The sequence below is a fragment of the Dasypus novemcinctus genome, chromosome 21, assembly GCF_030445035.2.
Source record: "Dasypus novemcinctus isolate mDasNov1 chromosome 21, mDasNov1.1.hap2, whole genome shotgun sequence".
NCBI classification, from domain to species: domain Eukaryota; kingdom Metazoa; phylum Chordata; class Mammalia; order Cingulata; family Dasypodidae; genus Dasypus; species Dasypus novemcinctus.
The window spans coordinates 57,782,537-57,810,459 of NC_080693.1; the positions used below are offsets into that span (position 1 = coordinate 57,782,537).

At 36.2% G+C, this 27,923-nt stretch overlaps 1 protein-coding gene across 2 annotated transcripts in view; it reads right to left on the reverse strand.

The window, feature by feature from the left end:
• Window positions 1-27,923, reverse strand: part of NPEPPS (aminopeptidase puromycin sensitive) — a 125,070-nt gene that overhangs the window by 91,954 nt on the left and 5,193 nt on the right. Inside the window, exons 2-3 of one of the 2 annotated variants that reach the window (XM_071210636.1) lie at window positions 18,967-19,051; window positions 16,635-16,767 (exon numbers count right to left, since the gene is read on the reverse strand). Coding sequence is in view for 1 of the 2 variants with exons in the window: in XM_004457835.4 (XP_004457892.2) it covers window positions 18,967-19,051 (85 nt within the window). In the remaining variant the exon portion in view is untranslated. The remainder of the gene's footprint in view (window positions 1-16,634; window positions 16,768-18,966; window positions 19,052-27,923) is intronic. The other variant, XM_004457835.4, reaches the window with a different exon arrangement.

The window sequence follows — 27,923 nt, forward strand, 5'->3', positions numbered from 1 at the left end:
AAGAACATCCTGCAACATCCTTGAAGGAATGGAAGGAGGGGACTGCCCATCTGCAAAGAAAACTTATAAGTAGAGCACTCCACACCATGGAGGCTGGTGCCCATCCTCCACTGGAGGCACAAGCCACCTTGGGAGCTGTTCCGTGGCTGCAACTCAAAGCTCCACTTCCCAAAAATGGGGAAGGAAGAGACGGTTGGGCACCAATTTCAGCTACTGATGAGTAAATTCAGTGGGCTACAGTATAATCCTGAGAACAGCTAAAGTTTGAGTCTATCCAAACCAGAAAGAGGCTGGTAGCCGCCATCTTAACTCCATATCTGGCACAAGGGGAAGCGGGGCAGACTGAAAATCACAGTGCTGGTGAGGAGTGGCTTCCTTCCAACCAGGTCAGACTGCAGCTCCAGCCTAGGCCCCAGTGTCACCTCCAGCAGGGAGGAAGGTGCAGGGACCTGCACCAACCTCTCCAGGAAATCAGCAGCTAACCCACAGAGGCTGGTGATAATCCTACTCTGGCAGCATGAGCTGCCCAAGGAGCTATTCTGTGGCTTGAATTTGAAGCTCCATTTCCCAAAAACAGGAGAAGACGGTTGACTGCCGATTTCGGCTACTGATTGGTAGACTGCTGGCTAAGATATAATCCTGGGAACAGCTGGGTTGTGAATCAGACTAAGTCAGAAAGAGGCCAGTGGCCACCATTTTTACTCCATTCCCAGCCTGAGGGGCAGCCAGGACCAAAAATCACAGTGACGTTAGGAACCAGTTTTTTCCTCCCAGATCAGCCTGCAGTCCTAGCCTAGGCTTTAGCCCCACCTCTGGCACGGAGGAAGCTGGCAGACCTGTACCAGCTTAGCCAAGTAACTGCATGTAACTTTGGCTGGCAAAGACTGAAAATCGGAAGTCTACTGGGATCACAGCGGTCATCTTGGACCCGCACTGCATAGATTGCTGCCCACACCTACAGCTCCATCCCTGCCACAAGCAGGGGAGAAAGAAGTGTGAAGCTTCATCAGTCTCTCTGGGCAACTACAGTCTAGGCCTGCATAACTTGGATTATTTCACACAGCTGTGACTCTGTCCTATCCCTGGCAAAGGAGAATGCTGGGAGAAGCTTCATTGGTCCCTGGTGCAATGAGGGCAGCTTGAGCCTCCTCAGCTTACAGCACCAACTACATGCTTGGCTCCTACTGCACAAACAGCAAGGGAGAAAGGACAGGAAGCCCTAAACTAAAGAGAAAAACTGCACCCAGAATAAATATTCTAGTAAGCCAGATGCCAAGACACCAACAAAAAATTACAATCCACACCAAGAAACAGGAAGCCGTGGTCCAGTTAAAGGAACAAGATAAGCTTCCAGATGACATAAAGGAGTTGAGACAACTAATCAAAGATGTTGAAACAAATCACCTTAATAAATTCAATGAGATGGCTAAAGAGATTAAGGATATTACGAAGATGAGCACAAAGAAGAATTTCAAAGCAAACATAGAGAAATAGCAGATCCTATGGGAATGAAAGGCACAATAAATTAAAATTTAAAAAACACTGAAATCATGTAATAGCAGCTTTGAGGAGGCAGAAGAAAGGATTGGTCAGGTTGAAGAAACAGACTCTCAAAGTGAACATACAAAAGAAAAGATGAAGAAAAGAATGGAAAAACAAGGTCTCAGAGAACTAAATAACAGCAAAAGGCATGCAAACATATGTGTCACGGCTGTCCCAGAAGGAGAAGAGAAGAGAAAAGGGGCAGAGGGAATATTTGAAGAAATAATGGTAGAAAATTTCCCAGCCCAATTGAAGGACATAGATATCCATGTCCAAGAAGCACAACATACTTCCATCAGAAAAAATCCAAAAAAACAACAACTCCAAGACACACACTCATCAGAATGTCAAACGCCAAGATAAAGAGAGAATGAGAGCAGCAAAAGAAAAGCAATGCATAACATATAAGGGATATCCAATAAGAGTGATTTCTCACCAGAAATCATAGAGGCAAGAACACAGTGTCTGATATATTTAAGATACTACAGAGAAAAACTTCCAGCCAAGAATCTTATATCAAGCAAGATTGTCTTTCAAAAATGAGGGCTAGATTAGAATATCCACAGATAAATAGAAACTGAGAGCATTTCTAAGCAAGCGACAAGATTTTCAGGAAATACTTAAGGGTGTGCTAGAGCCTAAAAAGAAAAGACAGGAGAGGCCTGGAAGAGAGTCTAGATATGAAGATTGTATCAGTAAAAGTAACTAAAAGTGTCAAAAGAATGGGGAAAATAAAATATGACAGATAAAACTCAAATAGTCAGGAATAAACTTAACCAACGATGTAAAGCACTTGTATTCAGAAAACTGCAATTCAGTGTTAAAAGAAATTTTAAAAAGGCCTAAATAACTTGAAGAACATTCCATGCTCATGGACTGGAAGACTAAATATCATAAAGACATCAATTCTACTCAAACTGATACACAGATTTAATGCAATACCGATAAAAATTCCACCAGCATTAAAGGAAAAATTGAAAACACAATCATCATATTTATTTGGAAGGGTAAGGGGTCCTGAATAGCCAGAAACCTCATAAAAAGGAAAAACAAACCCTCACCTTTGGACTTTAAATCATATTACCTAGATATAGTTGTAAAAACAGCATGGTACTGATATAAAGACAGACACAATAAACCAATGAAACCGAACTGATGGTTCAGAAACAAACCCTCACATGTATGGTCAAGTGATTTTTGACTAGCCCGTCAAACTTACACAGCTCAGGCAGAACAATCCATTCAACAAACAGTGCTGAAAGAATTGGATATCCATAGCCGAAAGAAGGAAAGAGGAACCCTCTCTCACACCTTATCCAAAAATTAACTCAAAATGGATTAAAAAACCTAAAAACAAAAGCAAGAACAATAAAGCTCCTAGAAGAAATTATAGGAAAATGCCTTCGAGACCTGGTGGTAGGTAGTGAGATTTTAAAGGAGATAAGAGGAGGACTGAGATGGACTACTGATGTTTAATGTATGTAGAAGTTTTAATTAGCTTTAATGTAAAAGTGTGGAAATGTATAGAGTGGATAGTAACAAATAGTAACAGCTAGTATATAAATGGGGATGTGGCTGAAATGGTAGTCTAGGGATGTAAATGCCAACTGACAGAATACTAGAGAATAATCTAGGAACTGGATAGCACAGTAAACCAAGAGGTGGGTGAGAATTGTGGTTGATGGTACAGATCCAAGAGTGTCCTTTGTGAGCTAGAGCAAATGTCTATCACTTCTGCAGGGTGGGGGAATGTGGGAAAGCATGGGAAAAATACAGCTGGAGTGACCTGTGGACTGTGGTTAGTAAAGTAATATATTATTATATATTATATATAATATATATAATTATATAATATATACTAATATATAATAAAATGTAATTACAATATAATATTCTTGCATCTATGCAAAAGACGTACTGTGTTGATAATCAGGCAGTATGGAAAATGTGAGCCAAATGTACACTATGGACATGGTAACAATCAGATGATATGATCTTATCTGTAGCAAATGTTCCACCATAGTGTGGTGTGTTGATGGAAGGGTGTTGTTTGGGAATTCTGCATATGTGCATGATTGTTTTGTAAATTTACAACTTCTGTCATAAAAAATATATTTAAAAAATAATAATAGAGTGGGTTGGGGGGAAAACACACCAAACGTGAGATAAGAACTATGATTAGTAGTAAGATTTTGACAATATTCTTTCATAATTTGTAACAAATGTCTCATGACAATTCAAGGTGTTGGTGGAGGGCTGATGTATGGGACCCCTGTATGGTGTTATGCATGTTTGCTTTGTAAGTTCACAACTTTTGCTATACACTTGTTTAGGTATGTTCATATATAAATGATATAATGATAATAATAATAGGGTTGGTTGGGGGAAAAATATTTTGGTTAGTAGTAATATTTTGACAATGCTTTTTAATCATTAGTTAAAAAGGTTTAACACCAATGCAAGTTATTGGTAATAGGGTGAGTTAGGAGAGTCCTGTATGATGTTACATATGTTTCGTAAGTTCACAACTATTATTATATACTTATTGTTTACATATGTTTATGTATGAGTGATATACTTCAATAAAAATTTTTTTAAAAATTCACTCAACTGTCATATTTGACTATTAAGGCAAAAGATACCATAAAGCTAAACTGTAAAAGATTTGATGAAATATCTCTAACAAAGGGTTTATCTACAATATATAAAATACATGCTCAAAGCAATACAAATTGGATTAAAAAAATTACAATTGTAAGGGGGGGAAAAAAAGGACAATAAGTATATGAAGAGATTGAAGAGATACTCAAACCCACGAATAGGGTAAAATTAAAACATTTTTCATGTCCCAGATCAGCAAAGAATAAAAAGAATGATAACCACATCCAGTGTAATAGCAATATAAAGAAAAGAGCATTCTCATACTCTGTTGATGGAAGTGTAAATCAGTGCAAACTTTTTAAGTGATATATTTGGTAATTATCTGTTAAAATTTTTAATTCAATATTCTTAATTTTTATCCAACTCATAGTTAGGTATATTTTCATAGGTACATATATACAGGTATACCTCACAGATGCTATGGGTTCTAGTCTAGACTTTAACAAGAAAGCAAGTCATGAGTTTTTTGGATTCCAAGTACACATAGTAGCTATGCTGACACCATACTGTAGTCTCAGTAAGTGTGCAATGGCACTACATCTTTAAAAAAAAAAAAAGGTATATACCTTAGTGTGAAAATACTTAATTGCTAAAAATGTTAACCATCACCTGGGCGTGCAGCAAGTCGTAACATTTTTGCTGGTGGAGGGTCTTGCCTGGATATTGGTGGCTCCTAACTGATCAGGGTGATGGTTATTGAAGGATGAGGTGGCTGTGGCAATTTCTTAAAATAAAACAACGAAGTCTGCCACATTGACTGACTCTTCCCTTCACAAAGAATTTCTCTGTAACATACAATGCTGTTTGATAGCATTTTACCTACAGTAGAACTTCTTTCAAAACTGGAATCAATCTTCTCAAAACCAGCCACTGCTTTATCAACTAAGTTTATGTTGTAATCTAAATCCATTGTTGTCATTTCAATTATTTTCACAGCATCCTCACCCAGAGAGGATTCCATCTCAAGAAACCACTTTGTTTTTTCATCCATAAACAGTAACACCACATCCATTCAAGTTTCATGAGACTGCTGCAATTCAGTCACATCTTCAGGCTCCACTTCTAATTCTAGTTCTCTTGCTATTTTCACTACAGCTGCAGTTACTTCTTCCACTGAAGTCTTGAAACCTTCAAAGTCATCTAAGGAGGGATGAAATCAACTTCTTCCAAACTTCTGTTGATTATGGTATTTTTACCTCTTCCCATGAATCACCAATGTTTTTACTGACATCTAGCAAGGTGAATCCTTTCCAGAAGGTTTTCAACTGACTTTGCCTAGAACCATCAGAGGAATGACTATCTATGGCAGCTACAGCCTTACAAAATATATTTCTTCAATATTAAGACTTTAATGTCAAAATTACTCCTTGATTCATGGGCTACAGAACAGATGTTGCTTTAGCAGACAAGAAAACAACATTTATCTTGGTGTACATCCCCATCAAAGCTCTTTGGTCACGAGGTACATTGTTAATGAGTTTTATTTTATTTTATTTTATTTTATTTTGGGGTCGAGGGTCGAACCTGGGACCTCATATGTGGGAAGCTGGCATTCAACCACTGAACCACATTGACTCCCCTGAGTTGGTTTTTTCGTTTGTTTACTTCTTTTTGTTTTTAGGAGGCACCAGGAACCGAACCCAGGACCTCCCATATGGGAAGCAGGCACTCAACTACTTGAGCCCCACATCTACTCCCAACCAGTAATATTTTGAAATGAATCTTTTTTTTTCCTGAGCAGTTGGTCTCAACAGTGGGCTGCTTCTATTCAATAAACTGAATAGCTGAAAACATACGTGTGTATCCAGGCTTTGTTATTCTATTTAGAGAGCACAGGCAGAGGAGATTTAGCATAATTCTTAAAGGTCCTAGGATTTTCAGAATGGTAAATGAGCACTGGCTTCAACTTAAAGTTACCAGCTGCATGAGCCCATAACAAGAGAGTCAGCCTGTCCATTGAAGTTTAAAGCCTGGCACTGACTTCTCTCTAGCTATGAAAGTCCTAGTTCTTCTTTGAATAGAAAGCTGTTTCATCTACAAAGAAAATCAGTTGTTTAGTGTAGCCACCTTCGGCAATTATCTTAGCTAGATCTTCTGGAAAAGTTGCTGCAATTTCTACATCAGCACTTGGTGCTTTGCCTTACAATTTTATGTTAGGGAGACACCTTCTTTCCTTAAACCTCATCAATCAACCAACTTCTGCTAGCTTCAAACATTTTTTCTGCAGCTTCTTCACCAGAGGTAGTTAGGCTTCCTCTGGATTAGGCTTTGGCTTGAGGGAATGTTGGGGCTGGTTTGTTTTTTTTATCTAGACCATTAAAACTTTCTCCATATCCGCAAAATGGCTGTTTCGTTTTCTTAATATTTATGCCATCACTGTGGTAACACTTTCAATTTCCTTCAAGAACTTTTCCTTTGCATTCATAACTTGGCTGTTTTTGCAAGAGGCTCAGTTTTAGGCATATCTTGGCTTTCAACATGGCTTCCTTATCAGACTTCATCATTTCCAGCTTTTGATTTAAAAAGAGAGACATCTCACTCTTACTTTCACTTGAACACTTAGAGGCCAGTGTAAGTTTATTAACTGGCCTAATTTCAATATTGTTGTGTCTCAGAAAAGAGGGAGGCCAGAGAAGAGGGACAGAAATGGGAATGGCTGGTCAGTGGAGCTGTTAGAACACATACAACATTTATTGATTAATTTCACCATTTTATATGGGCACAGTTCATGGCACCCCAAAAAAATTATTTTAGTAACTTCAAAGATCACTGATTACAGATCACCATAAGAGATATAATAAGTCTGAAATATTGCAAAAATTACCAAAATGTGCCACAGGAACATGAAGAGAGCACATGCTGTTGGAAAAGCATTGCCAACAGACTTGGTCAATACAGGGTTGTCACAAACCTTCAATTTTTAAGAAACACAGCATCTGTGAAACATAATAAAGTGAAGTACAATAAAATGAGGTATACCTATATGTCCTTCATGCTACTGTTCATAACAGCAAAAAGGGAGGGGCTAAAATATCCAACATTAAATAAATATATTTTTTTAAAATAATACATCTTTAAATTTGTAAGACAGAAAGTTGATTAGAAGTTACCAAAGGCTAGGAGGAAAGGACAATGAACAGTTATTGCTTAATGAGTAGAGAGTTTCGTTTTAGATGATTTTTTAAAAAATGGAACTATAGTGGTGATAGTTGCATAACATTGTGATTACAATTAATGCCACTGAATTGTATGCTTCAAAATGATTAAAATAGTAAATTTTGTTATGTATATATAAAACTATTACCACATACCATAATAAAAGAAAATGATACACACCTTAAAAACATTAAGCTAAGTGAAATAAGCCAGACATAAAAGAACACATATTTTATAATTCTACTTAAATGAAATATCTAGAATAAGCAAATTCAGAGACAGAAATTAAATCAGAAGTTACTAGGTACAAGGGGAGGTGAGAATAGAATTATTGCTTAATGGGTACAGAGTTGCAGTTAGGGTGACAAAAAGCTTAGGTAATACATGGTGGTAATGGTAGCACAACACTATAAAAGTAATTAAGGCCACTAAATTTTTTTACACTAAAAATGGCAACTTTTTGTTAGAAAAAGAAAATACTTCTATACAAAAGAATACTAAGCCTTTGTGAAATATATTTATATATACTGCCTTAATAGATATCCATCATACCAAATTTAAAAAGCAAGTTGAAAAACAAAGTTGCAAAACAATGTCTATCATAATCCAACTTTTGTGATTAAAGAAAAAATTTGCACATATACAACAACTCATATTATTAGCAATGGTTATTTATGGGATTGGAGGGCTACATCATGAAATGAAGGAAAAGAAGAAGAGATCTTTCATAGCCTACATTACATAGTTATATATTATTTGATTTTATCTCAAGCATGTACTTTTGTAAATTTAAAAAATAAGCAAAACAGTATGTTAAATAAATAAACATCACATAACAAGGATAACCTGCATTGTTCAGATTTTTAAAATTATTCCTAAGCAATGCTTACAAAGTATTTTACACTTTAATAACTATCTTCATATTATTAAATTACTGTCTTAATACTCACTAATGATAATTTGTATCTAGGTTAAGGCCAGTAATTTCTTTCACCTACAAACAGATGAAAGAAATACCCAAAGTACCATATCTTCTGCTACAAATATCATAATAAAGTATGCTTCACATTTTAAAATGACACTTCCAGATTTCTGCTTCCAATTATGACAGCATAGGTGGTATTAGATCAGCTCTATAATCACAAAATCTTTATCCCCTTGGCACACTTGCTGACTTTTAAGTAGGACACAGAGGCTGAAGAAGAAAGCAGAGGCATTGAGCTTGGAGCAATCTCACTGGGCTTGGAAAACAAAAACTGGAATTCAGGGGTACCCAAATAGCCATTATTCAAGTGGCCAAGACCACAGGAAAAAAAGGAATCACAGAGGAGAAAGTCTAACATTCTTCATTTAATTTCCCTTAAAGAAATTTGTCAACTCCTACATTTCAGCAGTTTCATGATGGTAGGAGAAAAAAAATTGGATTTCAGGACCCAAAAAGTAAAGGGAAACCTTATCTATGAAAAGGCTACAAAACAGCAGCAGAGCAAACTGAAAAAAAAAAGACCAGATTTAACTGGAGCGAGGCGATCTGGATATACTGTGTCTACCCAAAAAAAAGATAAAATCCTCTATAGGAGATAAAATGAGCTGGTGCCTCCTACAATCTGCTGAGAGATTAAAGAAAACCTGAATAAATGGAGAGATATACTATGTTCATGAATCAGAAAGATCAACAGGAATTTTTAATTGACAAGCTAATTCTAAAATTTTGGTGGAAATTAAAAGGTACTAGTCAAATCATTTTTTTTAATGAGGTACCAGAGACTGAACCCAGGACCTTATTCCCTTACATATGGGAAGCAAGTGCTCAACTACTCAAACACTTAGGTTACATCTCCTCCCCTCAAATCATTTTGGAAAAGAACAAAGTTAGAGGACTCATACAACATGACTTCAAGACTTAAAACAGATCAGAACAAAGAGTCCAGAAACAGACCTAGCACACTTATGGCCCACTGAATTTCAACAGAGGTGACAAGGCAATCCAATAGAGAAAGAATAATCTTTATTACAAGTGGTACAGGAAAAATTAGTTAGCCATACACCCAAAAACTGAACCTCTATTCTTGCCTCACATCACATGCAAATTTTAACTCAAACACCTCAATGTAAATGTTAAAATTACTAAACTTCTAGATGGAAACAGAAGAAAATATTAATTCCCTTGAATTTTGCAACAATTTCTTATATAGATCACAAAGCCCATGAACTACATAAAAGAAAATCTTAATAAATTGGTCTTTATCATGAACATTTATGATTTATAAAAGAAAATCTCACTAAACACAGAAATACCCTATGATCTGGTAATCCTGTTTTGGTATATACCCAAAAGAATTGAAAGCAGGGACTCAAACAGATACTTTTGAACACCGATGTTCAAATCAGCATTATTTACAATAGTCAAAGAGTGGAAACAACCCAAATATCCATCAGCAGGTGCATGGAAAAATAAAATACAATGTATACATAAAATGGAATATTAGTCTTAAAAAGGAACGAAGATGCAAGAAAAAGAAGGACCTACACTTTGTCTCTTGGTTATAGCAACCAAGATTGAATGGAAGAATATAGGAAATTCTAAAATGGGGAATGACGTCCTGATATATGCCACTTTATAGATGAATCTTGGTGACATCACAGTGAGGAAAATAAAGTCAGACACAAAGGGACAGATATTATATATTTGACCTATATGAAATAGCTAAAATATATAAATGTATAGAGACAGAATGTACAGTACAGGTCACCAGGGGTGGGAGGAAGGGATAAAGGGGATTTAATCCATAACATTTATAGGGTTTCTGTCTGGAATGATGGGAAAGTTGTAGTAATGGCTGGTGATAAGGATAGCACAACACCATGAATGTGATTAATCCCAATAAATGGTATGATTGAGAGTAGCTGAAATAGGAATGTTTATGTTGTATATATTTCCACAACTGAAAAATAAATAAGTAGGAGTAACTAAAGAGACAATGACACGTAAATACAGCACATGATCCTGAACTGGATCTAGCAAATTAAAGACAAAAGGCCCAAAAGGACACTATTGGTACGTATGAAAACAACTGGAATATAGACTCAAAGCTTTATATTATTATGTACATAATATATGCAACATTCCTGTATTGGGCTATGTACATTGTTTCCAACTATTTCTTCTTATAATTAATGTGACAATGTACTTCCTTGTAAATCTGATTTTTTTTTTGAGAATTATTATATCAGTTGACAAATTTTAGAACATTCAATTTTTTATTATGGTAACATATATAAACATTCAGTTTTTTTTTAACAAATCACTTTTATTGATACATTAATAAACACACAATTCAAAAAAAAAAAAAAGCTTCATATCAAGGTTAAAGTTATTGAACTTGGTAACTATACTTAAAGTGGTTACATAAGCTAATAATATCCTTAGTCTCAGGAAATGTATGTGAAGTACCGTGTGCTTAAGAAGCATTATGTAGGGAAGCAGACTTGGCCCAGTGGTTAGGGCATCCGTCTACCACAAGGGAGGTCCGTGGTTCAAACCCCGGGCCTCCTTGACCTGTGTGGAGCTGGCCCATGTGCACTGCTGATGCACGCAAGGAGTGCCGTGCCACGCAGGGGTGTTCCCCGCGTAGGGGAGCCCTACGTGCAAGGAGTGCGCCCCATAAGGAGAGCCACCCAGCGCGAAAGAAAGTGCAGCCTGCCCAAGAATGGCGCCGCACACACAGAGAGCTGACACAGCAAGATGACGCAACAAAAAGAAACACAGATTCCTGTGCTGCTGACAATAGAAGCGGACAAAAAGAACCCGCAGCAACTGGACACAGAGAACAGACAACTGGGGAAGGAGGGGAAGGGGAGAGAAATAAATAAAAATAAATCTTTAAAAAAAAAAAAAAGAAGCATTATGTATACAACCTACTCTCAAATGTTTAGAAAATAGATCAAGAGACAGACTGATAGCATGATATAGCAAATATAGCAAAATGTTAAAATTGGTGGATCTGAGGGGGTATACTGGAATTCTCTGTATGTGTTTTGTATTATTTCTATAACTGTCTTATAAGTTTGAAATTATTTCAAAATAAAAAGTTTAAGGAAAAAAAAGGACATGGCTGACAAAAGAAATGATAGAAACTAAGAGACAATGGAACAGCTTTAAAGGGCTGAAAGAAAAATAAATGAAAATTTTAAAATCCATAACCAGGACAGCAGATGTAGCTCAGTGGTTGAGCACCTGCTTCCCATGTATGAAGTCCTGGGTTCAAAACCCTGTACCCCCTTAAAAAAATAATAAAAAATAAAAATCCATAACCAGCAAAAATATCCTTCCAAAAATTATGACAAAAAAACTCACTGTAGGCCGAAAATTAAAGAGTATGAATATGTTGCCAGCATACCAGCACGAAATAAAATACTAAAAGGAGTTCTTCAAGTAGAAAAAAAATTATCCCAGATGGAAATGTGTTAACAGAGAAAAGGATTAAAAACATTGGAAAGAGTAAATGTGCACGTAAAACAAGTAAATAATAGCAGTTTAAAATAACAATAAGAGAAATGGACATGGCTCAAGTGACAGAGCAACCGTCTACCATATGGAGGGTCCAGGGTTCAATCCCCAGGGCCTACTGACCCATGTGGTGAGCTGGCCCACGCGCGGTGCTGCTACATGTAAGGAGTGCTGTGCCACACAGGGTTGTCCCCACATAGGGGCACCCCAAGTGCAAGGAGTACACCCCACAAGTAGAGCCGCCCTGCATGAAAAAAGTGCAATCTGCCCAGGAGTGGCGCCACACACATGGGGAGAGCTGCTGCGGCAAGATGACACAACAAAAAGGAGACAGTTTCCCAGTGCTGCAGGATAATAAAAGCGGATATAGAAGAACACACAGCGAATGGACACAGAGAGCAGACACCAGTGGGGGGGGGGGGGGAGGAAGGGAAGAGAAATAAAAAATAAATCTTTTAGAAAAAAAAAATAACAATAATGTCACAGGGATTTTAAGATATATTTAAAATTAAAATTCATGTCAACAATAACATAAAAGGTAGGATCAATCCATAAATTCTAAAACCTGTTAACCAGGAGTTCCGGAGAGAGAAGACAAACTGGAGAAGACAAGCTATCAAAGAACAATAAATTTTTCAGAACTGATGAATGAATGAAGAAACAAACTAAGATTCATTACAATGGAATTTCAGAACACTAGAGGATAAAGTACTTTAGGAATCAGAAAAGCATTGAATTTCCAAACAGCAACAACACTTGAAGGTTAGTGGAGCAAGTACTTCCACATTCTTTTTTTTTCTACTATTTATTTATTTACTTACTTATTTATTTATTTATTCATTCATTCATTCATTCATTCATTTATTCCACTCTCCCTGCTCCCCCGCCCCCAGTTGTCTGCTCTCTGGGTCCATTTGCTGTGTTTTTCTTCTGTGACCGCTTCTATCCTAATCAGCGGCACCAGGAATCTGTGTTTCTTTTTTTGTTGCATCATCTTGTTGTTGTGTCAGCTCTCCGTGTGTGCGGCGCCATTCTTGGGCAGGCTGCACTTCCTTTCGCACTGGGCAGCTCTCCTTATGAGGCACACTCCTTGCATGTGGGGCTCCCCAACACAAGGGACACCCCTGCGTGGCAGGGCGCTCCTTGCGCGCATCAGCACTGCGCATGGGCCAGCTCCACACAGGTCGAGGAGGCCCAGGGTTTGAATCATGGACCTCCCATGTGGTAGGCGGATGCCTTATCCATTGGGCCAAGTCCGCTTCCTACTTCTACATTCTGAAGAAAAATTTTTTACAATCATTTTGCTACCAAACTGTTAATGAAGTATTAGGATAGAATAAAGATATTTTCAGATGGAAGGTCTCAAAATTTCTCTTCCTATCCCAGAAAGATCTGGAAGAGAGTGTACTCTACCAATAATCAAAGGATTAAACTATGAGGAAAACACAGAATCCAGGAAACAAAGGATCCAATATAGTAGAAGAGTAAAAGGAAATCCCCAGAATCAAGGTGTAGTGAAGTCTAGCACTATTGTTGTGGGATTAGGCCTGGAAAGCAAACCATTACAGACTGACTGGAGAACAAGAACAGAGAGCTCTAGCAGAAAGATCCTACCGAAGAAAAATGGTATTGACAGGTTACATAATTGATTTGATCATATCAAATATACTGGGACTTTTGAAATTCCTGGAAAGATTACCAATAAGTACAAAGAAAAATAAACAAATGAAAAAGCATGCCAACTAATAATTCCAGGGGGAACTGTACAAAGACAGAAACAATCATAGTATATCTATATACACTACAAAATTCAGTAATGAATATTTACATACTCATAATGTAAACATGAAAGACTGATTATATCCAAATTTGTGATATTCTAAAAAGATACAAGGGAAGTGGATGTGGCTCAACTGATAGAGCATCTGCCTACCATATGGGAGGTCCAGGGCTCAAACCCAGGGACTCCTGGCCCATGTGGTGAGCTGGCCCACGTGCAGTGCTGCCACACGCCAAGGAGTGCCGTGCCACGCAGAGGCATCCCCCGCGTAGGGGAGCCCCACACGCAAGGAGTGCACCCCACACTGAGCTGCCCCATGTGAAAAAAGCACAGCCCACCCAGGAGTGGCACCACACACACAGAGACCTGACACAGCAAGATGACACAAAAGAGAGAGACATAGATTCCTGGTGCCACTGAGAATGCAAGCAGACACAAAAGAACACACAAAGAATGGACACAGAGAGCAGACAACTGGGGGGGGACGGGGGAGAGAGGAGGGGAGAGAGATAAATAAAATAAATCTTTAAAAAAATTAAATTAAAATTAAAAAGATACAAAAGAAAATGGTACCTGTGACTGCCTCTGGAAAGGGGAATTAAATGACTAAAGGACAGGGGTGAAAAAAGACCTATTTTTTACTTTTTTTTTTTTTAATATGTACACTGTACATGTATTCCTAAATAAAAAGTAAAATGTAAAAAACGTAAGTATAATGGGGAAGGCAGATGTAGCTCAAGCAACTAGGCTCCCATCTATCATATGGGTGATTCCAGGTTCAGTTCCCAGGGCCTCCTGGTGAAGGTGAGATGGCCCACGTGGAGGACTGGCCCATGCTCTCTGACACAGAGAGCAGACAACAGAGGGGGGAAGGGGAAAGAAATAAATAAAATAAATCTTAAAAAAAAAAAATCTATAACTGTCCAATTCACCTTTTGACCAACTGATTTACATCTGAGATGACGAGCAGGAGTTAGAAATGCAGCCCAAGGCCAAAGTGCTGAATTTTTCTGCTTCACAGGAGTGCTAAACTCTTCATCTTGAATTTCACTACAATCACATTTTAATCTACTGAGATTACTGACACAAGCACTGATTCTGTCTCAGAAACAGGTTACAAATTGAAACAATAGAGTCCTTCTTTGCTAAATTTATCTCCAACTTTGTAAAAAAGCCTGAACTTTAAAAATTTGCCACACAGAAATTGACTCCGTAGACCCCAATCCACTGCCACAAGAGTCACTCACCCATCTCTGCCAAACTGCTGAAACTGAGGCCTTACTATTCACATCTTCCACCCCGTAGGAAATCCCCAATATCTCTTCTCTTCTTTTGCCAGGAGAGAGCTCCCTTAAAGGAGTATGTTAATACACAATTCATGTGCTGAAGTGGAGAAAAGGGAACCAACTAAAGGTTTCAGTCTCAAGGAAACTCTAGGAATAACAGTCCTTAGCAAGTGTTATTTTCTGTTTAAAAATACATTGAGTTTCAAATACTCTGAACACAAGGACAGTCTTACTTCTCTTTATATTCCCAATGTATTTGGCACAGTATATGACATGTAACAGGTGCTCAATGAATGCTTTTTGAATGAATCAATTCATTTATAAATTAGGGACTCTCTATACAAGCATTATTCAAGAGAAATATGACGCAAGTCACAAATCTAATTTTTTATTTAAGTTTTCTAAAAACCAAATTAAGGAGGTTTTTAAAAAAACAATCAGATGAAATGATCTTTAATAAATATTTTAACCCATTATATCTAAATATTATTCCAACATGTAATCAATATAAAAATTACAAGACATTTTACATCTTTTAAACGTACTAAGTCCTTGAAAACTGATCACCTTTTACATTTACAGCGCGTTTCAATTCAGACTATAAGTGCTCAATATCTATATGTGGCTAACAGCTATCCCAACCAACAGTGAAGCTCTAAGCAAAAAACCATCTAAGGAAGAATCGAGATTTGGTAGTGCTGGGAACTGCTATAAAATGAACTAACATTAAAAGACTAAATTTAGGAGTACTTGAAAGTCTTAGCTAAAAAGGAACTAACAAAGTTCTAGCCAGCATAAAACAAATTTAGAGAGCTGTTTTAAGCAAAAGATAAACAGTTGTTGTAACACAGAAAATGTTTTGTTTGGCAAAAAAAAGTTTAAAATTTGAATACATTTATGTGGGACATGCACTTTTTGGTTTGGCCTCTACCCCATGACTCTTCATTTCCTACTCCTAGTCTAAATCATTGATTTTTGTTATTTGCTTAATCCCAACAGGAACCTTGGTTTGAGACCCTTAATCTATCATTATTTGTAGAATTCAAGTTATACTCTGATTCCTTTCATTTAAAATTTTCTTATGAAAATCCTATTATCTTTTCTATGTTGTTTTTCAATACATTTGTATTAGAAATGGATTTCCTCCCTTCTCTTTCAATCTTCCTAATTTGAGTACTACCATTTAAATAGTCATTTAAGCCATATGTATTTTTCAGAATGACAATTATACTGCAAACAGATGGTGAGGCTTATTAATATTATTACCAATCCACATATGCCACAGAATATATATATAACTACTAGTTGAATAAAAGCTTATGATGATTTGTTTTTGTCAAATTAATAGTTTTGCTCTGAAATAGTTAATATTTGGCTATTATTTCTAAGCTGTTTTATCCTTCCATTAAACTACACAAGCACACATACGCACACATTCAAATATACAATCCTACTTCAAGAATAAACGTGCTAAAATTTACATGCCTGAAATGGAAAAACCAAAGTGATACTGTCAGACCTAAAACTGTATATTAATTTTGTACGAAATGTTATGTTATTGATGGAAATTTTTTTTCTTACATAACTAATTCTATAAACATATACCTAACAGAGTACACTAAAGGAAAATCTCAAGTGATTATTTTCTGTGTGCTTATGCCCAAGCCATCTATTAATGATAAATGAAAAGGCTCTTTACCTGTCAGGACCTGAGTTCAGGCACTCAAGAGTTTCGAATTTCTCTTGCAGAAGCTGATGACAATACTAATCCCTGCACTGTGTAGGGAGGTGCATTCCTTGCACTGGCTTAAGTGCTAGTGATTTCACCAACCCTTGAAGTGCAGAACAGTAAAAAAACAGTTTTCAGCCGTTTTTCTTACTGATTTCTCATTTTTAAAATATTACAAAGATTTCAAATATGTTTTAAAATAAATTATTTCTGCTTAAAAGACAGTGCCTTAATTTAAAGAGACACATGCCAAAAGGTCTTTCAGGCTTACAGCACATATCACATGATGGCATATTTCATCAATTAAAAATTTATATAAAGAAGCATCAATTTCATGCCTTCAAATAATTTCCTGATTTTACCTTAAAGCCCCAAGATTTTAGCAGCTATGGATATCTAAATCACTCTTGCAGAAGGCAAACATGTAAGTATTAAGTACTAGATAAATTAACTGGGTTAAAAAATAGTATCCCTCCTATTGGCTCATTTATTCCCTTGCCACCAGCATAGAGCCCTAGAAAGAGCACGCAAAATCACAACTATTAAATTCTAAAGTTAAACGCATTATATCCTTCCATAAGATTAAAAGTTATGAAATCCTACTATACTGGAGGAAAAATTAAGCTATGTAGAAACCAGAAGGTCAAATCTATCCGTATTCCTGACCCAAATCTTAAAATATCAAATTAATACAACTTTCCATTCTCTTATATTCTTAAAATTAAATGGGCTTATACATGATCCAGGTTTTTCCCATTGCTGTAGGCGAAAAGGATTGAGAAATATACCTTAACTAGTTCTAAAGAAAAGCACTATGTATGTAAAAAAAATTTTTAATGTATTATCTGAATTTCTCTCCAAATCCTTTAAGTTTTCATTTCTCACCTGACCCTTTAGTGAGAACAGTAACACTGCTTCCTTGAGATACTGATCACTATGACCTGGGATCATTCAGCTACAAATATTCAAAACATTTAAGTTCTCGAAATTCTTTCCTGGCATTTTTAGAAGAGGAAGATAAAAAATTAAACTGAGCCGAAATCATGCCAAGTGGAGGGTGCAAAATTTTTTTATTCTGGACACCACTATAAAGGCCTACACTGACACTAAATGTTCTCTACCTTTGACAAAGAAAAGTTTGCTTTGATATGCTTGGCTAAGGTGCTTCCATCTGTCTTCACAGTTAAAGACATTAAATAATCACTCTTTCATTTACCAAAAATTTTTTTTAATTGGCAGGCATCCAAGTCCATTTGAAGAATCTATTCCTCTAAATTTAAAATCACAGCAGTTTGATCTCATTTATAATCAACCGAACATAAACCTAAATACTTCTTGCCAATACATGCTCGACTGCTACTTACCTTTTTTTGTCTTTCTATGGACAACATACTTAAGAAAAATTCATAAAATACTGCTAAGTCTTAAAATGTTAAAATGTCTATGCTTCTTTCAGTATAATGTAAATGAGAGAGTAAAGAGCAGTACCAAACATAATTTAAAAAGTCAAATTTCTAACTTAGGTTGTATCAAATGAGAATACTTTCTAAGAGGAAGTCTCAGAGTAGTAGAGAAGAGACTAACCAACAAACCATTTTGACAAGAAATGCCAAAATGAAGTCAGGAGTAAAAAGAAATTCAGATCCAACATTAATGTACTTGAGTTTATGCCAAATTGGTAACTTTCAAAAATATAGCTTATATGAGGATAAGAGTTCTGGCTAAAACTGATTACTCCATGGAATCCTTATTACATACAATCTAAAAGAGTTCTTATTTTAAAGATGCTTATAGAATTCTCACCCATTATATACACGGGTTTTTTAAAAACATATTCTTCCTTTGTAACTTACTCCATCTCTTACTTCTAACACTCACATTCAATCTGATAAAGCAAAATATGAGTAAGATTTATTATTTTAACTTTAATCAACAGTTCAAGAGAAAAAAAAAACAACTACATATAAATTTTGCTCCCTTGATGAACTTTTCATGTTCAATGTCCTTAAGTTTTTCCAGTAACTCTTCAGGCCAACACGCATGGTACATTCTTCATTTTATACTTATGAAATGGAACTGCCTAGGGTCACAAAATAATTTAATGTTTGAAGTAGAATTAAAATTTGTGACATTTCCTTTATCTCATACTGTGGTCAGATTATATTATTCAAATATTTCCCATAAGTATCTAAAGTAACAAGCATTGACACCTTAACCTGAAAATGTATATATTATATATACAAACACACACAGACATGTACTCACTCACAGACAGTAAATTAAAACAGAACACAATTCTTACCTTCATCTCCCTCTGGTGCATATGAAGCTGTAATAATGTCAATATCAGCACAATTCATCACAATCTGATTGGTCGCCTGCCTCACCTAGAAGGGTGGGGTCAAAAATCAGTGTCAGAAATTTCCTAGGTTAATAATATGCTCATCTTGATCTTGGCTTAATGTACCTAACAGGCAACTCTTTTTAAACCAGACTAAGATCGAGACTTTTTTTTTAAAGGAGGTACCGCGGATTGAACCCAGGACCTCATACAGATCTAGACTACTTTTTTTTTTAACCCAGACTCCACTAAGACCTAGACTATTTATGCATCAATGGTAGAAATAAATGAGTAGAGGCATTTTAATAATCCAAAGCAATTTACGTTTTCTGAATTACATCAAAAGCAATAATAAATGATTATTTCATGGCATTTAAACATCCAACCAGAGAATTAAATAGAATCAATTTTTCCTATCTAAAACTTGGTTTTAAAACTTTAATTTTGAAACACTTCTTATATATTGTAACAATTATGTATTTTAACCTGCACCTCAAATCTGCCATGAGGTTTTCTGTGAGGATAAAGAAGGCCGTATTAGACTATAATGCCAAACTTTCAAAAAAGACTCTTTAAATTTTTTCTTGTCCCAAAGAAACATTAGAGATGTAATGCACTCATCAAAAAGATTAAATAAACTTTGCCTTATTTGTTTCAGATCCAAAAAATAAAATAAAATATTATAGATATAATGGAAGTACCTTCCTCTCTCCCTCATTCCTTAGGAGGTACTAACCACTATCTGAGACTAATATATATGTCTCATGTTTGTTTTATTAATAGTAGTTTTGCTACATATATAAAGCTCCACAAACAATGTTGTTTTATTTTTTAAATTTTACACAAATAAAATAAAATTGTATATAATAACCTTTGGCAACTTGCTTTTCTCATTTACATCCTGTTTTTGAGATGTGTTAATGCTGATAAATGTAGATTAAATTCGTGCATTTTAACCTTTGCACAGTAGTATTTTATTCTATGACTAAATCACAATTATTTATCTATTCCCTTCCTGAAGGGAATAGATTATTTCCTCTTTGTTGTTATTTAATATAATATCATATTGATATGTCTTCATGTGCACGTATGTGAGAATTTCTCTAGGGAAAGACATCCAGTAGTGAACTTTCTGGGTTCAATGTTAACAGAATTGCCAGAATATCCTCTAGAGTGATTTCAACTGACATTCCCATTAGCAAAAAAATGGAGAAATTCCACTTTCAGTATCTTCCAAAAAACTGTGAAAATTTTAACAATATGATAGGATTAAATGATACTCATTTTAGAATCCCTGGTTACTAGTAACATCAATTACAAAGCATCTTTTCACCTATTTTCTTGGCCACTGAGTTTTTCTGTGAATTGTTTGTTTATAATCCTTGTCCGTTATTTCAATTTAGTTGTAATCTTGTTTATATACATTTATTTTGTTGCATTATATAAAATCTCAAATTCATTTTCAAAATTTGAATGATCTAAATCTAAAATAATAAAAATACAAAACCCTCAATCACAAATAAATGTCCAGGCAGGTAACAGAAATGACTATAGTACACTTAAGGAAGGGAGAGGTAGCCATCTCTTGGGGCCCAACCAAATATTGCTATACAGAAAAGCAGGCTTATATTTCCAGGAAGATGGGAGATTAGAAAGACATGGAACTCTCTTCTCTCCCAGAAAAGTAGCTACAGGACAGGCAGAAACAACCTGGGAAAAAAACAACTTGTTCTAGGGTTCAGGACATCAGGGGAAGGCTGGACACCATGCAGAAGAGGGGCACAGGAAAAAAATCTCATCAGAAAAACTGAGTAAATGCAGCCACTAAGACCCCTTCCCCCACCATACAAGCAGACAATTTTGAATTCTCTGGCCTTGGGACGGTAGCTACAAATATAGAGGGCTACAGCGATCCACCTCCCCAGGAAAAGGGACAGAGAAGTACAAAGTCTAAGGCTGATTCAGCTTTGGCCCACAAATTTGGTCTGCTGTGTCCCATGAGCCCTTCCAGGCTGGGAGGGACTGTGCCATTGTTTGCCCTGGGAGGCAGAAGTGGACTAAAAGAGGTCCGACCTTCTAAATCACCCTCGCTACTGACATGGACTGGTTATTGAGGACACACAGGGGAGTAGAATTACTTCCTACTCCAGAAAAGAGACCAGGCTGCCAGCAAAGGTTGGAGAACAGCCTCAGAGAAAGTTTGAATTACAAGGCTCTTAGCCTCCAGGCAGGATCCTCCATCACATTGTCGCAGTCCCTGGTGCAGCAAACATGCTCTAACCAGGCTTTGAACTGAGAGGGCTGCAGAGGAAAATAAAGTAAATAACAGAGGCTTTTTCCAGCCCTTACTGCCTCCCTCCCCAAGGCCCTTCGAATTGGGTCTACAACCTATCACAGGGTCCCTGGCCCAGATTTGAGACCCAGAACAGAGTGAACCAAGAATCAAAGAAAAGCAGTAAATTCCTAGAAAACAGAGAGAAATTAATCAGAGTAAACTTGCCATCATAATTAGATACCCAGACATCAGCAAAAACTTACAAGCCATTCTAAGAAAATGGAAGAAATGGCCCAAGCAAAGAACTTTAAACATACAAAAATTTTAAGAGATACAGAAGGCCATTATTATACAAATAAAAGAGTAAATCCACCAGGAAGAAATAACAGTCATAAATATCCATGCACCTAAGCAAAATACCCCAAAATACATGAAGCAAACTCTAGCAAAACCAAAAGGAGGGGGGAAATAGAAGTGGCTCAAGCGATTGGGCTTCCGCCTACCACGTGGGAGGACCCGGCTTGATTCCTGGGGCCTCCCACTGGAAAAAAAAAAAAAAAAAAACATGTGCGCACACCAAGCCAGTGCCCACACCAAGCCAGTGCCCACACAAGTGAGTCACGCAGCAAGATGAAGACACAACAAAAGAGAGACAAAGGGGAGAATCAAAGTGAGGGGCAGCAGAGACCAGGAAATGAAGTGGCGGAGGTGACAGAGAACCTCTCTCCACATCAGAAGTCCCCAGGATCAAGTCCCAGTGAATTCTAGAGGAGAAAAGCGAGAGAAGACAGGAAGAGAAATGGATACAGAGGATCACACAGCAAATGGACACAGACAGCATAGACAGCAAAGTGCAGGGGGGTAGAAAACACAGTAAAGGGGGAAAAAGGCATCTCTACAATAACAGCTGGAAACTTCAAAACACCACTCACATCATTAGATAGAACTAAACAGAAGATCAAGAAGGAAACAGAGAACTTGAACAATATAATAAACAAGCAAGACTAACAGACATCAATGGGTTATACCTTCTTCTCAAGTGCTCATCGATCTTTCTTCAGGACAGACTGCAAGTTAGGTTGACAGATATCAATAAATATTTTAAAAAACTGAAATCATACAAAGCACCTTCTCAGATCATAATGGAATGAAACTGGAAATCAATAATAGACATAGATGAGAAAGGAGAAAACAGCACACTCCTAAACAATCAGTGGGTCAAAGAAGAAATTACATGTGAAATTAGTAAATATATTGAGATGACTGAAAATGAGAATGCAACTTAGCAAAACTTACGGGATACAGTGAAAGCAGTGTTGAGAATTTATAGCCCTAAATGCCTGTATTTAAAAAGAAGAGCTAAAATCAAATATCTAACTGAACTGGAGAAACTAGAAAAAGAACAAGCAAACCACTCCCAAAGCAATCAGAAGGAAAGAAATAAAGATTAGAGCAGAAATAAATGAAATTGAGAACAAAAAAAGAGAGAGCGAGAGAGAAAAAAAATCAACAAAACCAAAAGCTGGTTCTTTCAGAAGAACAATAAAACTGACAAACCCTTAGCTAGACTAACAAGGGAAAAAAGAGAAGATGCAAAGAAATAAAATCAGAAATGAAAGGGGCAAAGTTACAACTGACCCCATGGAAATAGAAAGAAATATTAACAGGATACTATGAGAAGCTGTATGCCAACAAACTAGACAACCTAGATGAAATGAACAGAAACCTAGAAATGAACAACCTATACTGACAGTACAAGAAATACAAGAACCCAATAAACCAATTACATTTAAAGAGTTTGAATCAGTCATCAAAATTTTTCCAACTAAGAAAATTCCAGGACCAGATGGCTTCACAGATGAATTCTACCAAGCATTTCAAGAAGAACTAAAACCAATCCTGTTTAAACTCTTTCAGAAAACTGAAAAAGAGGGAAAATTACCCAACACATTTTATAAAGTCAACATCACCCTAATGCCAAAGCCAGATAGGAGATACTATAATCTCCCTAATGTAAATAGATGTAAAAATTCTCAACAAAATACTTGCAAATAGGATCTAACAGCACATCAAAAGACTTATACACCACAACCAAGTGGGATTATTGCTGGTATGCAAGGCTGATTCAACATAAGAAAATCAATCAACATAATACACCACATCAACAAATTGAACGGAAAAAAAACACATGATCACCTTGATCAAATGCAGAAAAGTCATGTGACATTATCCAGCATCCTTTTTTGATAAAAACACTTTGAAAGATAGGAATAGAAGGAAAATTCCTCCTATGATAAAAGGCATTATGAAAAACCCACAGTTAAAATCATACTCAATGGGGAAAGGTTGAAAGTTTTTCTTCTAAGCTCAGGAACAAGACAAGGATGCCCACTGTCACTACTGTTATTCAACACTGTACTATAAGTTCTAGCTAGAGCAATTAGACAAGAAAAAAATAAATAAAAGGCATTCAAACAGAAAAGAGGAAGTAAAACTCTATGTACAGATGACATGATCCTTTATTTAGAAAATTCTGAAATGTCTGTGACAAAGCTACTCAAGCTAATAAACAAGTTCGGCAAAGTGGCAGAATACAAGATCAACATGCAAAGGTCAGTTAGTGATTCTGTACACTAGTATTGAACAATCTGAGGAGGAAATTGGGGGAAAATTCCATTTACAATAGCAACAAAGACTCAAATACCTAGGAATCACTTTAATAAAGAAGTATAGGACCTAGATTCAGAAAACTACAAAATATTGCAAAAAAAAAAAAGCGAAGACCTAAGCAAATGGAAAGACATTCCATGCTCATGGATTGGAAGACTAAATATCATGAAGATGTCAATCCTACCCAAACTTATTTATAGATTCAATTCAATACCAATCAAAATTCCAACAGCCTTCTTTACAGAAATAGAAAAGGCAACTACCAAATTCATTTGAAAGGGCAAGTGCACCCTAAGACCCAACAACATGGTAAAAAAGGAGAGCAATGCAGGAGGTTATTTCACTGCTTGACCCTGAAACATACTACAAAGCTCTAGTGGTCAAAACAGCATGGTATTGGCATAGAGACAGACACATTGATTAGAAGAATAGAATTGAGAGTCCAGAAATAAACCCTCACTTCTATGGCCAACAGCTTTTTAACAAACAAACAAACTCATGTTAATGGTACAAAACAGTCTCTTCAACAAATGGTGAAGGGAGAACTGGCTAACTATAACTGAAAGAATGAAAGAGGATCCCTAACTTATTCTCTACAGAATAATTAATTCAAAATGTATCAAAGACCTAAATATAAGTCAGGACCATAAATCTACTAGTAGAAAAAGTACAGAAACATCTTAAAGATTGTGGTAGGTGGTGGTTTCTGGGATCTTATACCCAACGTATGAGCAAAAAAAACAACAAAAACATAAATGGAACCTCCTCAAAATTAAATACTTTTGCACCTCAAAGGACTTTGTTAAAAGGGTGAAAAGGCAGCCGACTCAATGGGAGAAAATATTTGGAAATCAGATATCCAATAAGGGTTTAATATCCATGATACATAAAGAGATACTACAATTCAATAACAACAAAAGACAACTCCATTAAAAAATAGGCAATAATGACTTGAATAGACATTTGACCAAAGAAATACACATGGCAAAAAAATACTTGAAAAAATGTTCAACATCACCAGTGATTAGGGAGATGCAAATTAAAGCTACAATGAGATATTTCACACCTATTATGGCAACTATTAAAAAGAAAAAACTACAACTGTTGGAGAGGATGTGGAGAGATAGAAATACTTATTCACTGTTGGTGGGAATGTAGAATGATACAGCTACTGTGGAAGACAGTTTGGCAATTCCTGAAGAAATTGAATATACATTTGCCATGTGACTCGGCAGGACACTACTGGGTATATGCCCAGAAGAACTGAAAGTCATGACACAAACAGATATCTGCACTCCAATGTTCATAGGGACATTACGCACAATTGTCAACAGATGGAAACAACTTAAGTGTCCATCAACCGATGTTGGATAAACTGTGGTGTATACACGATATAATATTATGCACCTGTAAGACGAAATGAAGTCATGAAGCATATGATGACATGGATAAGCCTGAATACATTATGTTGAGTTAAGCAAGTTAGATACAAAAGGATAAATAGTTTAAAAATTTTCTTTAAGACAAATAGTATGATTGTGCTATTATGAACTAAATATATTGTAAAATGTCATGGAGTTAATAACTAGAATATGGGTCACCTGAAAATAGAATGATGTTAGAGAATGGAAAGCTGAGGGATAACTTGTAAAAAATTGGTAAAAATGTTGTTAATCTTTGGAAATGAATGGAAAAGATGAAACACAATGTTAATGGTAGACGGGAGCGCAATCACTTGAGCTACATCCACTTTGCAAAAAAACTCACAAATTTAGATTTCATGAGCAAGCTCCCAATATTTAAATACTGGCAACTAATTCAAAAATTTCAAACACTGCAAATCACACAAAACACATGTACAGGCCAATAGTACCTCCAGTCTTAAGACCACAGAACAGACGACAGAACTAGGTGAGTACATTGGAGTAATGTGTTATCTGTATGAAAAAGCTATACCTGAGAGTAATTGTTGTACTAATCACCAATATATCTTTAAACCTGATTAATGTTAAGCTAAAATTACATGACCTAAATTACAGATAGTATTATTATTAATAGCTTATAACAGATAGTCAAAATCTTTAGCACAAAGTGAAACTAGTTTGGCTCATTTAAGAAAAAAAATTCTCATAATCTTTCTGTTTAAAAACAAAAACGTCATTTAATGAACTTTTTTGTTTTGTTTTGTTTAAAGTGACAATATTCCTTTACATTGTTTATTTCAGTAGAACATAGCAGCACTAAAACTGTTATGCCTCAACTGGCCTTTTATAGCACTACATTTGAACAAAAAAGAAAAAACTCTTTGCCTATTCATAAACTGACTTAAAAAAATCAAAACAAAACAATTCAGAAAGAGAAAAGAATCACTTCTGAAACAAGAAAGGATACATTTGGGTATACCCCAAAGAATACAATAAAGATCTTTCAGAGTTAAAGTTTATGCCACCAGAAGAATAACTGTGGTTTAGTTACTGGTCTTAATCCTTACCTAGGCAACCACATTTTCATCCATCAACATCTACGGTGAATTTAATGGTAGGCAAGTTGTTAATCTACCAATGTTAGGACACCTGTATAACACTGCATATACTGAACCAAACTTAGGACACTACTATTGCAACCATTCTAAGGTAAAGTGTGTACTTTGGAAAGGCACAGTTTATAGCATCCAATTACAAGTACATTCAATTCCTCCTGTGTTTAGGAAAAGCCCACCTGTTTATACTAATGAATTAGGCTGCTTGTTGAACAGCTACTTTTTTTTTTCCCCCAGTATACGGCCATTTCCAGAAGAGTGGGAGGGAAAAACTGAAGGAACAAAAATATTTATCTTCAAAATATAACCCCATTAAAAATTTTAAAATGGGTCAGTATATTCTGTCCCATATTAAAGATGTATTGATTTAAAATACTGTACAAAAAACGGGATAATCCACAGTGAGTGCTTCTTTTAGCACTTAGTGCCTTATCCACAATAATTACTTAGAAGTTAATATCACAGACCAGGATTAAATGTACTCTAATCATAAATATGTTACTCTGAATATCATCTAATGACAGTCATCTAAGTTTATAAAGTTTAGTCAGAATGATACAAAATTTAAGAACTATGTGCTAGATTATATAGCACTTTTAATATCAGCACATATGTACTGCCCCAGGAAGGTAATTTAAAACTGCTCTTTTTTTTTTATTAAGTTTTTTAAGTTTTTTTTCCCTCTCTCTCCCCTTCCCCCCTCCCCAATTGTCTGCTCTCTGTGTCCATTCACTGTATGTTCTTTTGTGTCCACTTGTATTCTTGTCAGCGGCACTGGGAACCTTTGTTTCTTTTTGTTGTGTCATCTTGCTGCATCAGCTCTCCTTGCGTCTGGCCCCACTCTCCGGCAGAATGCACTTCTGTAGCACGGGGTGGTTCTCCTTACGGGGTGCACTCCATGCACATAGGGCTCCCCTACGAGGGGGACATCCTGTGTAGCAGGGCACTCCTTGCACGCATCAGCACTGTGCATGGGCCAGCCTCACCTCACCGGTCAGGAGGGCCCTGGGTTTGAACCTTGGACCTCCCATGTGGTAGGCAGAGGCTCTATCCACTGAGCCAAATCCTCTTCCCTAAAACTGCTCTTTTTGATGCTTTCCTATCAATACCACTGACCTGATGATATAGTGATTTCTAACATATTAGTAATAACACCATCATGTCAGCAAATATTACCTGAATGTTCCATTAACAAAGCAAAAGTAACATTCAAGAGCATTTCAGCATTAAGATCTTCAGTTTACAAGCTTAAAATAGAAGTAAAATGTTAAAGTTGGCTTATAAATTGTGTTGATAAATTCATTTTCAACTTTTCCATTTGATGCACTAAAGAAATGAATGTTAATAATGTATCCTTTCTTGCTTCAAACCCAAGGTTAAGTCTTCTTGGAGTCCTATACGGACCGCATTTCAACTAAACTAAATACTAAGTAA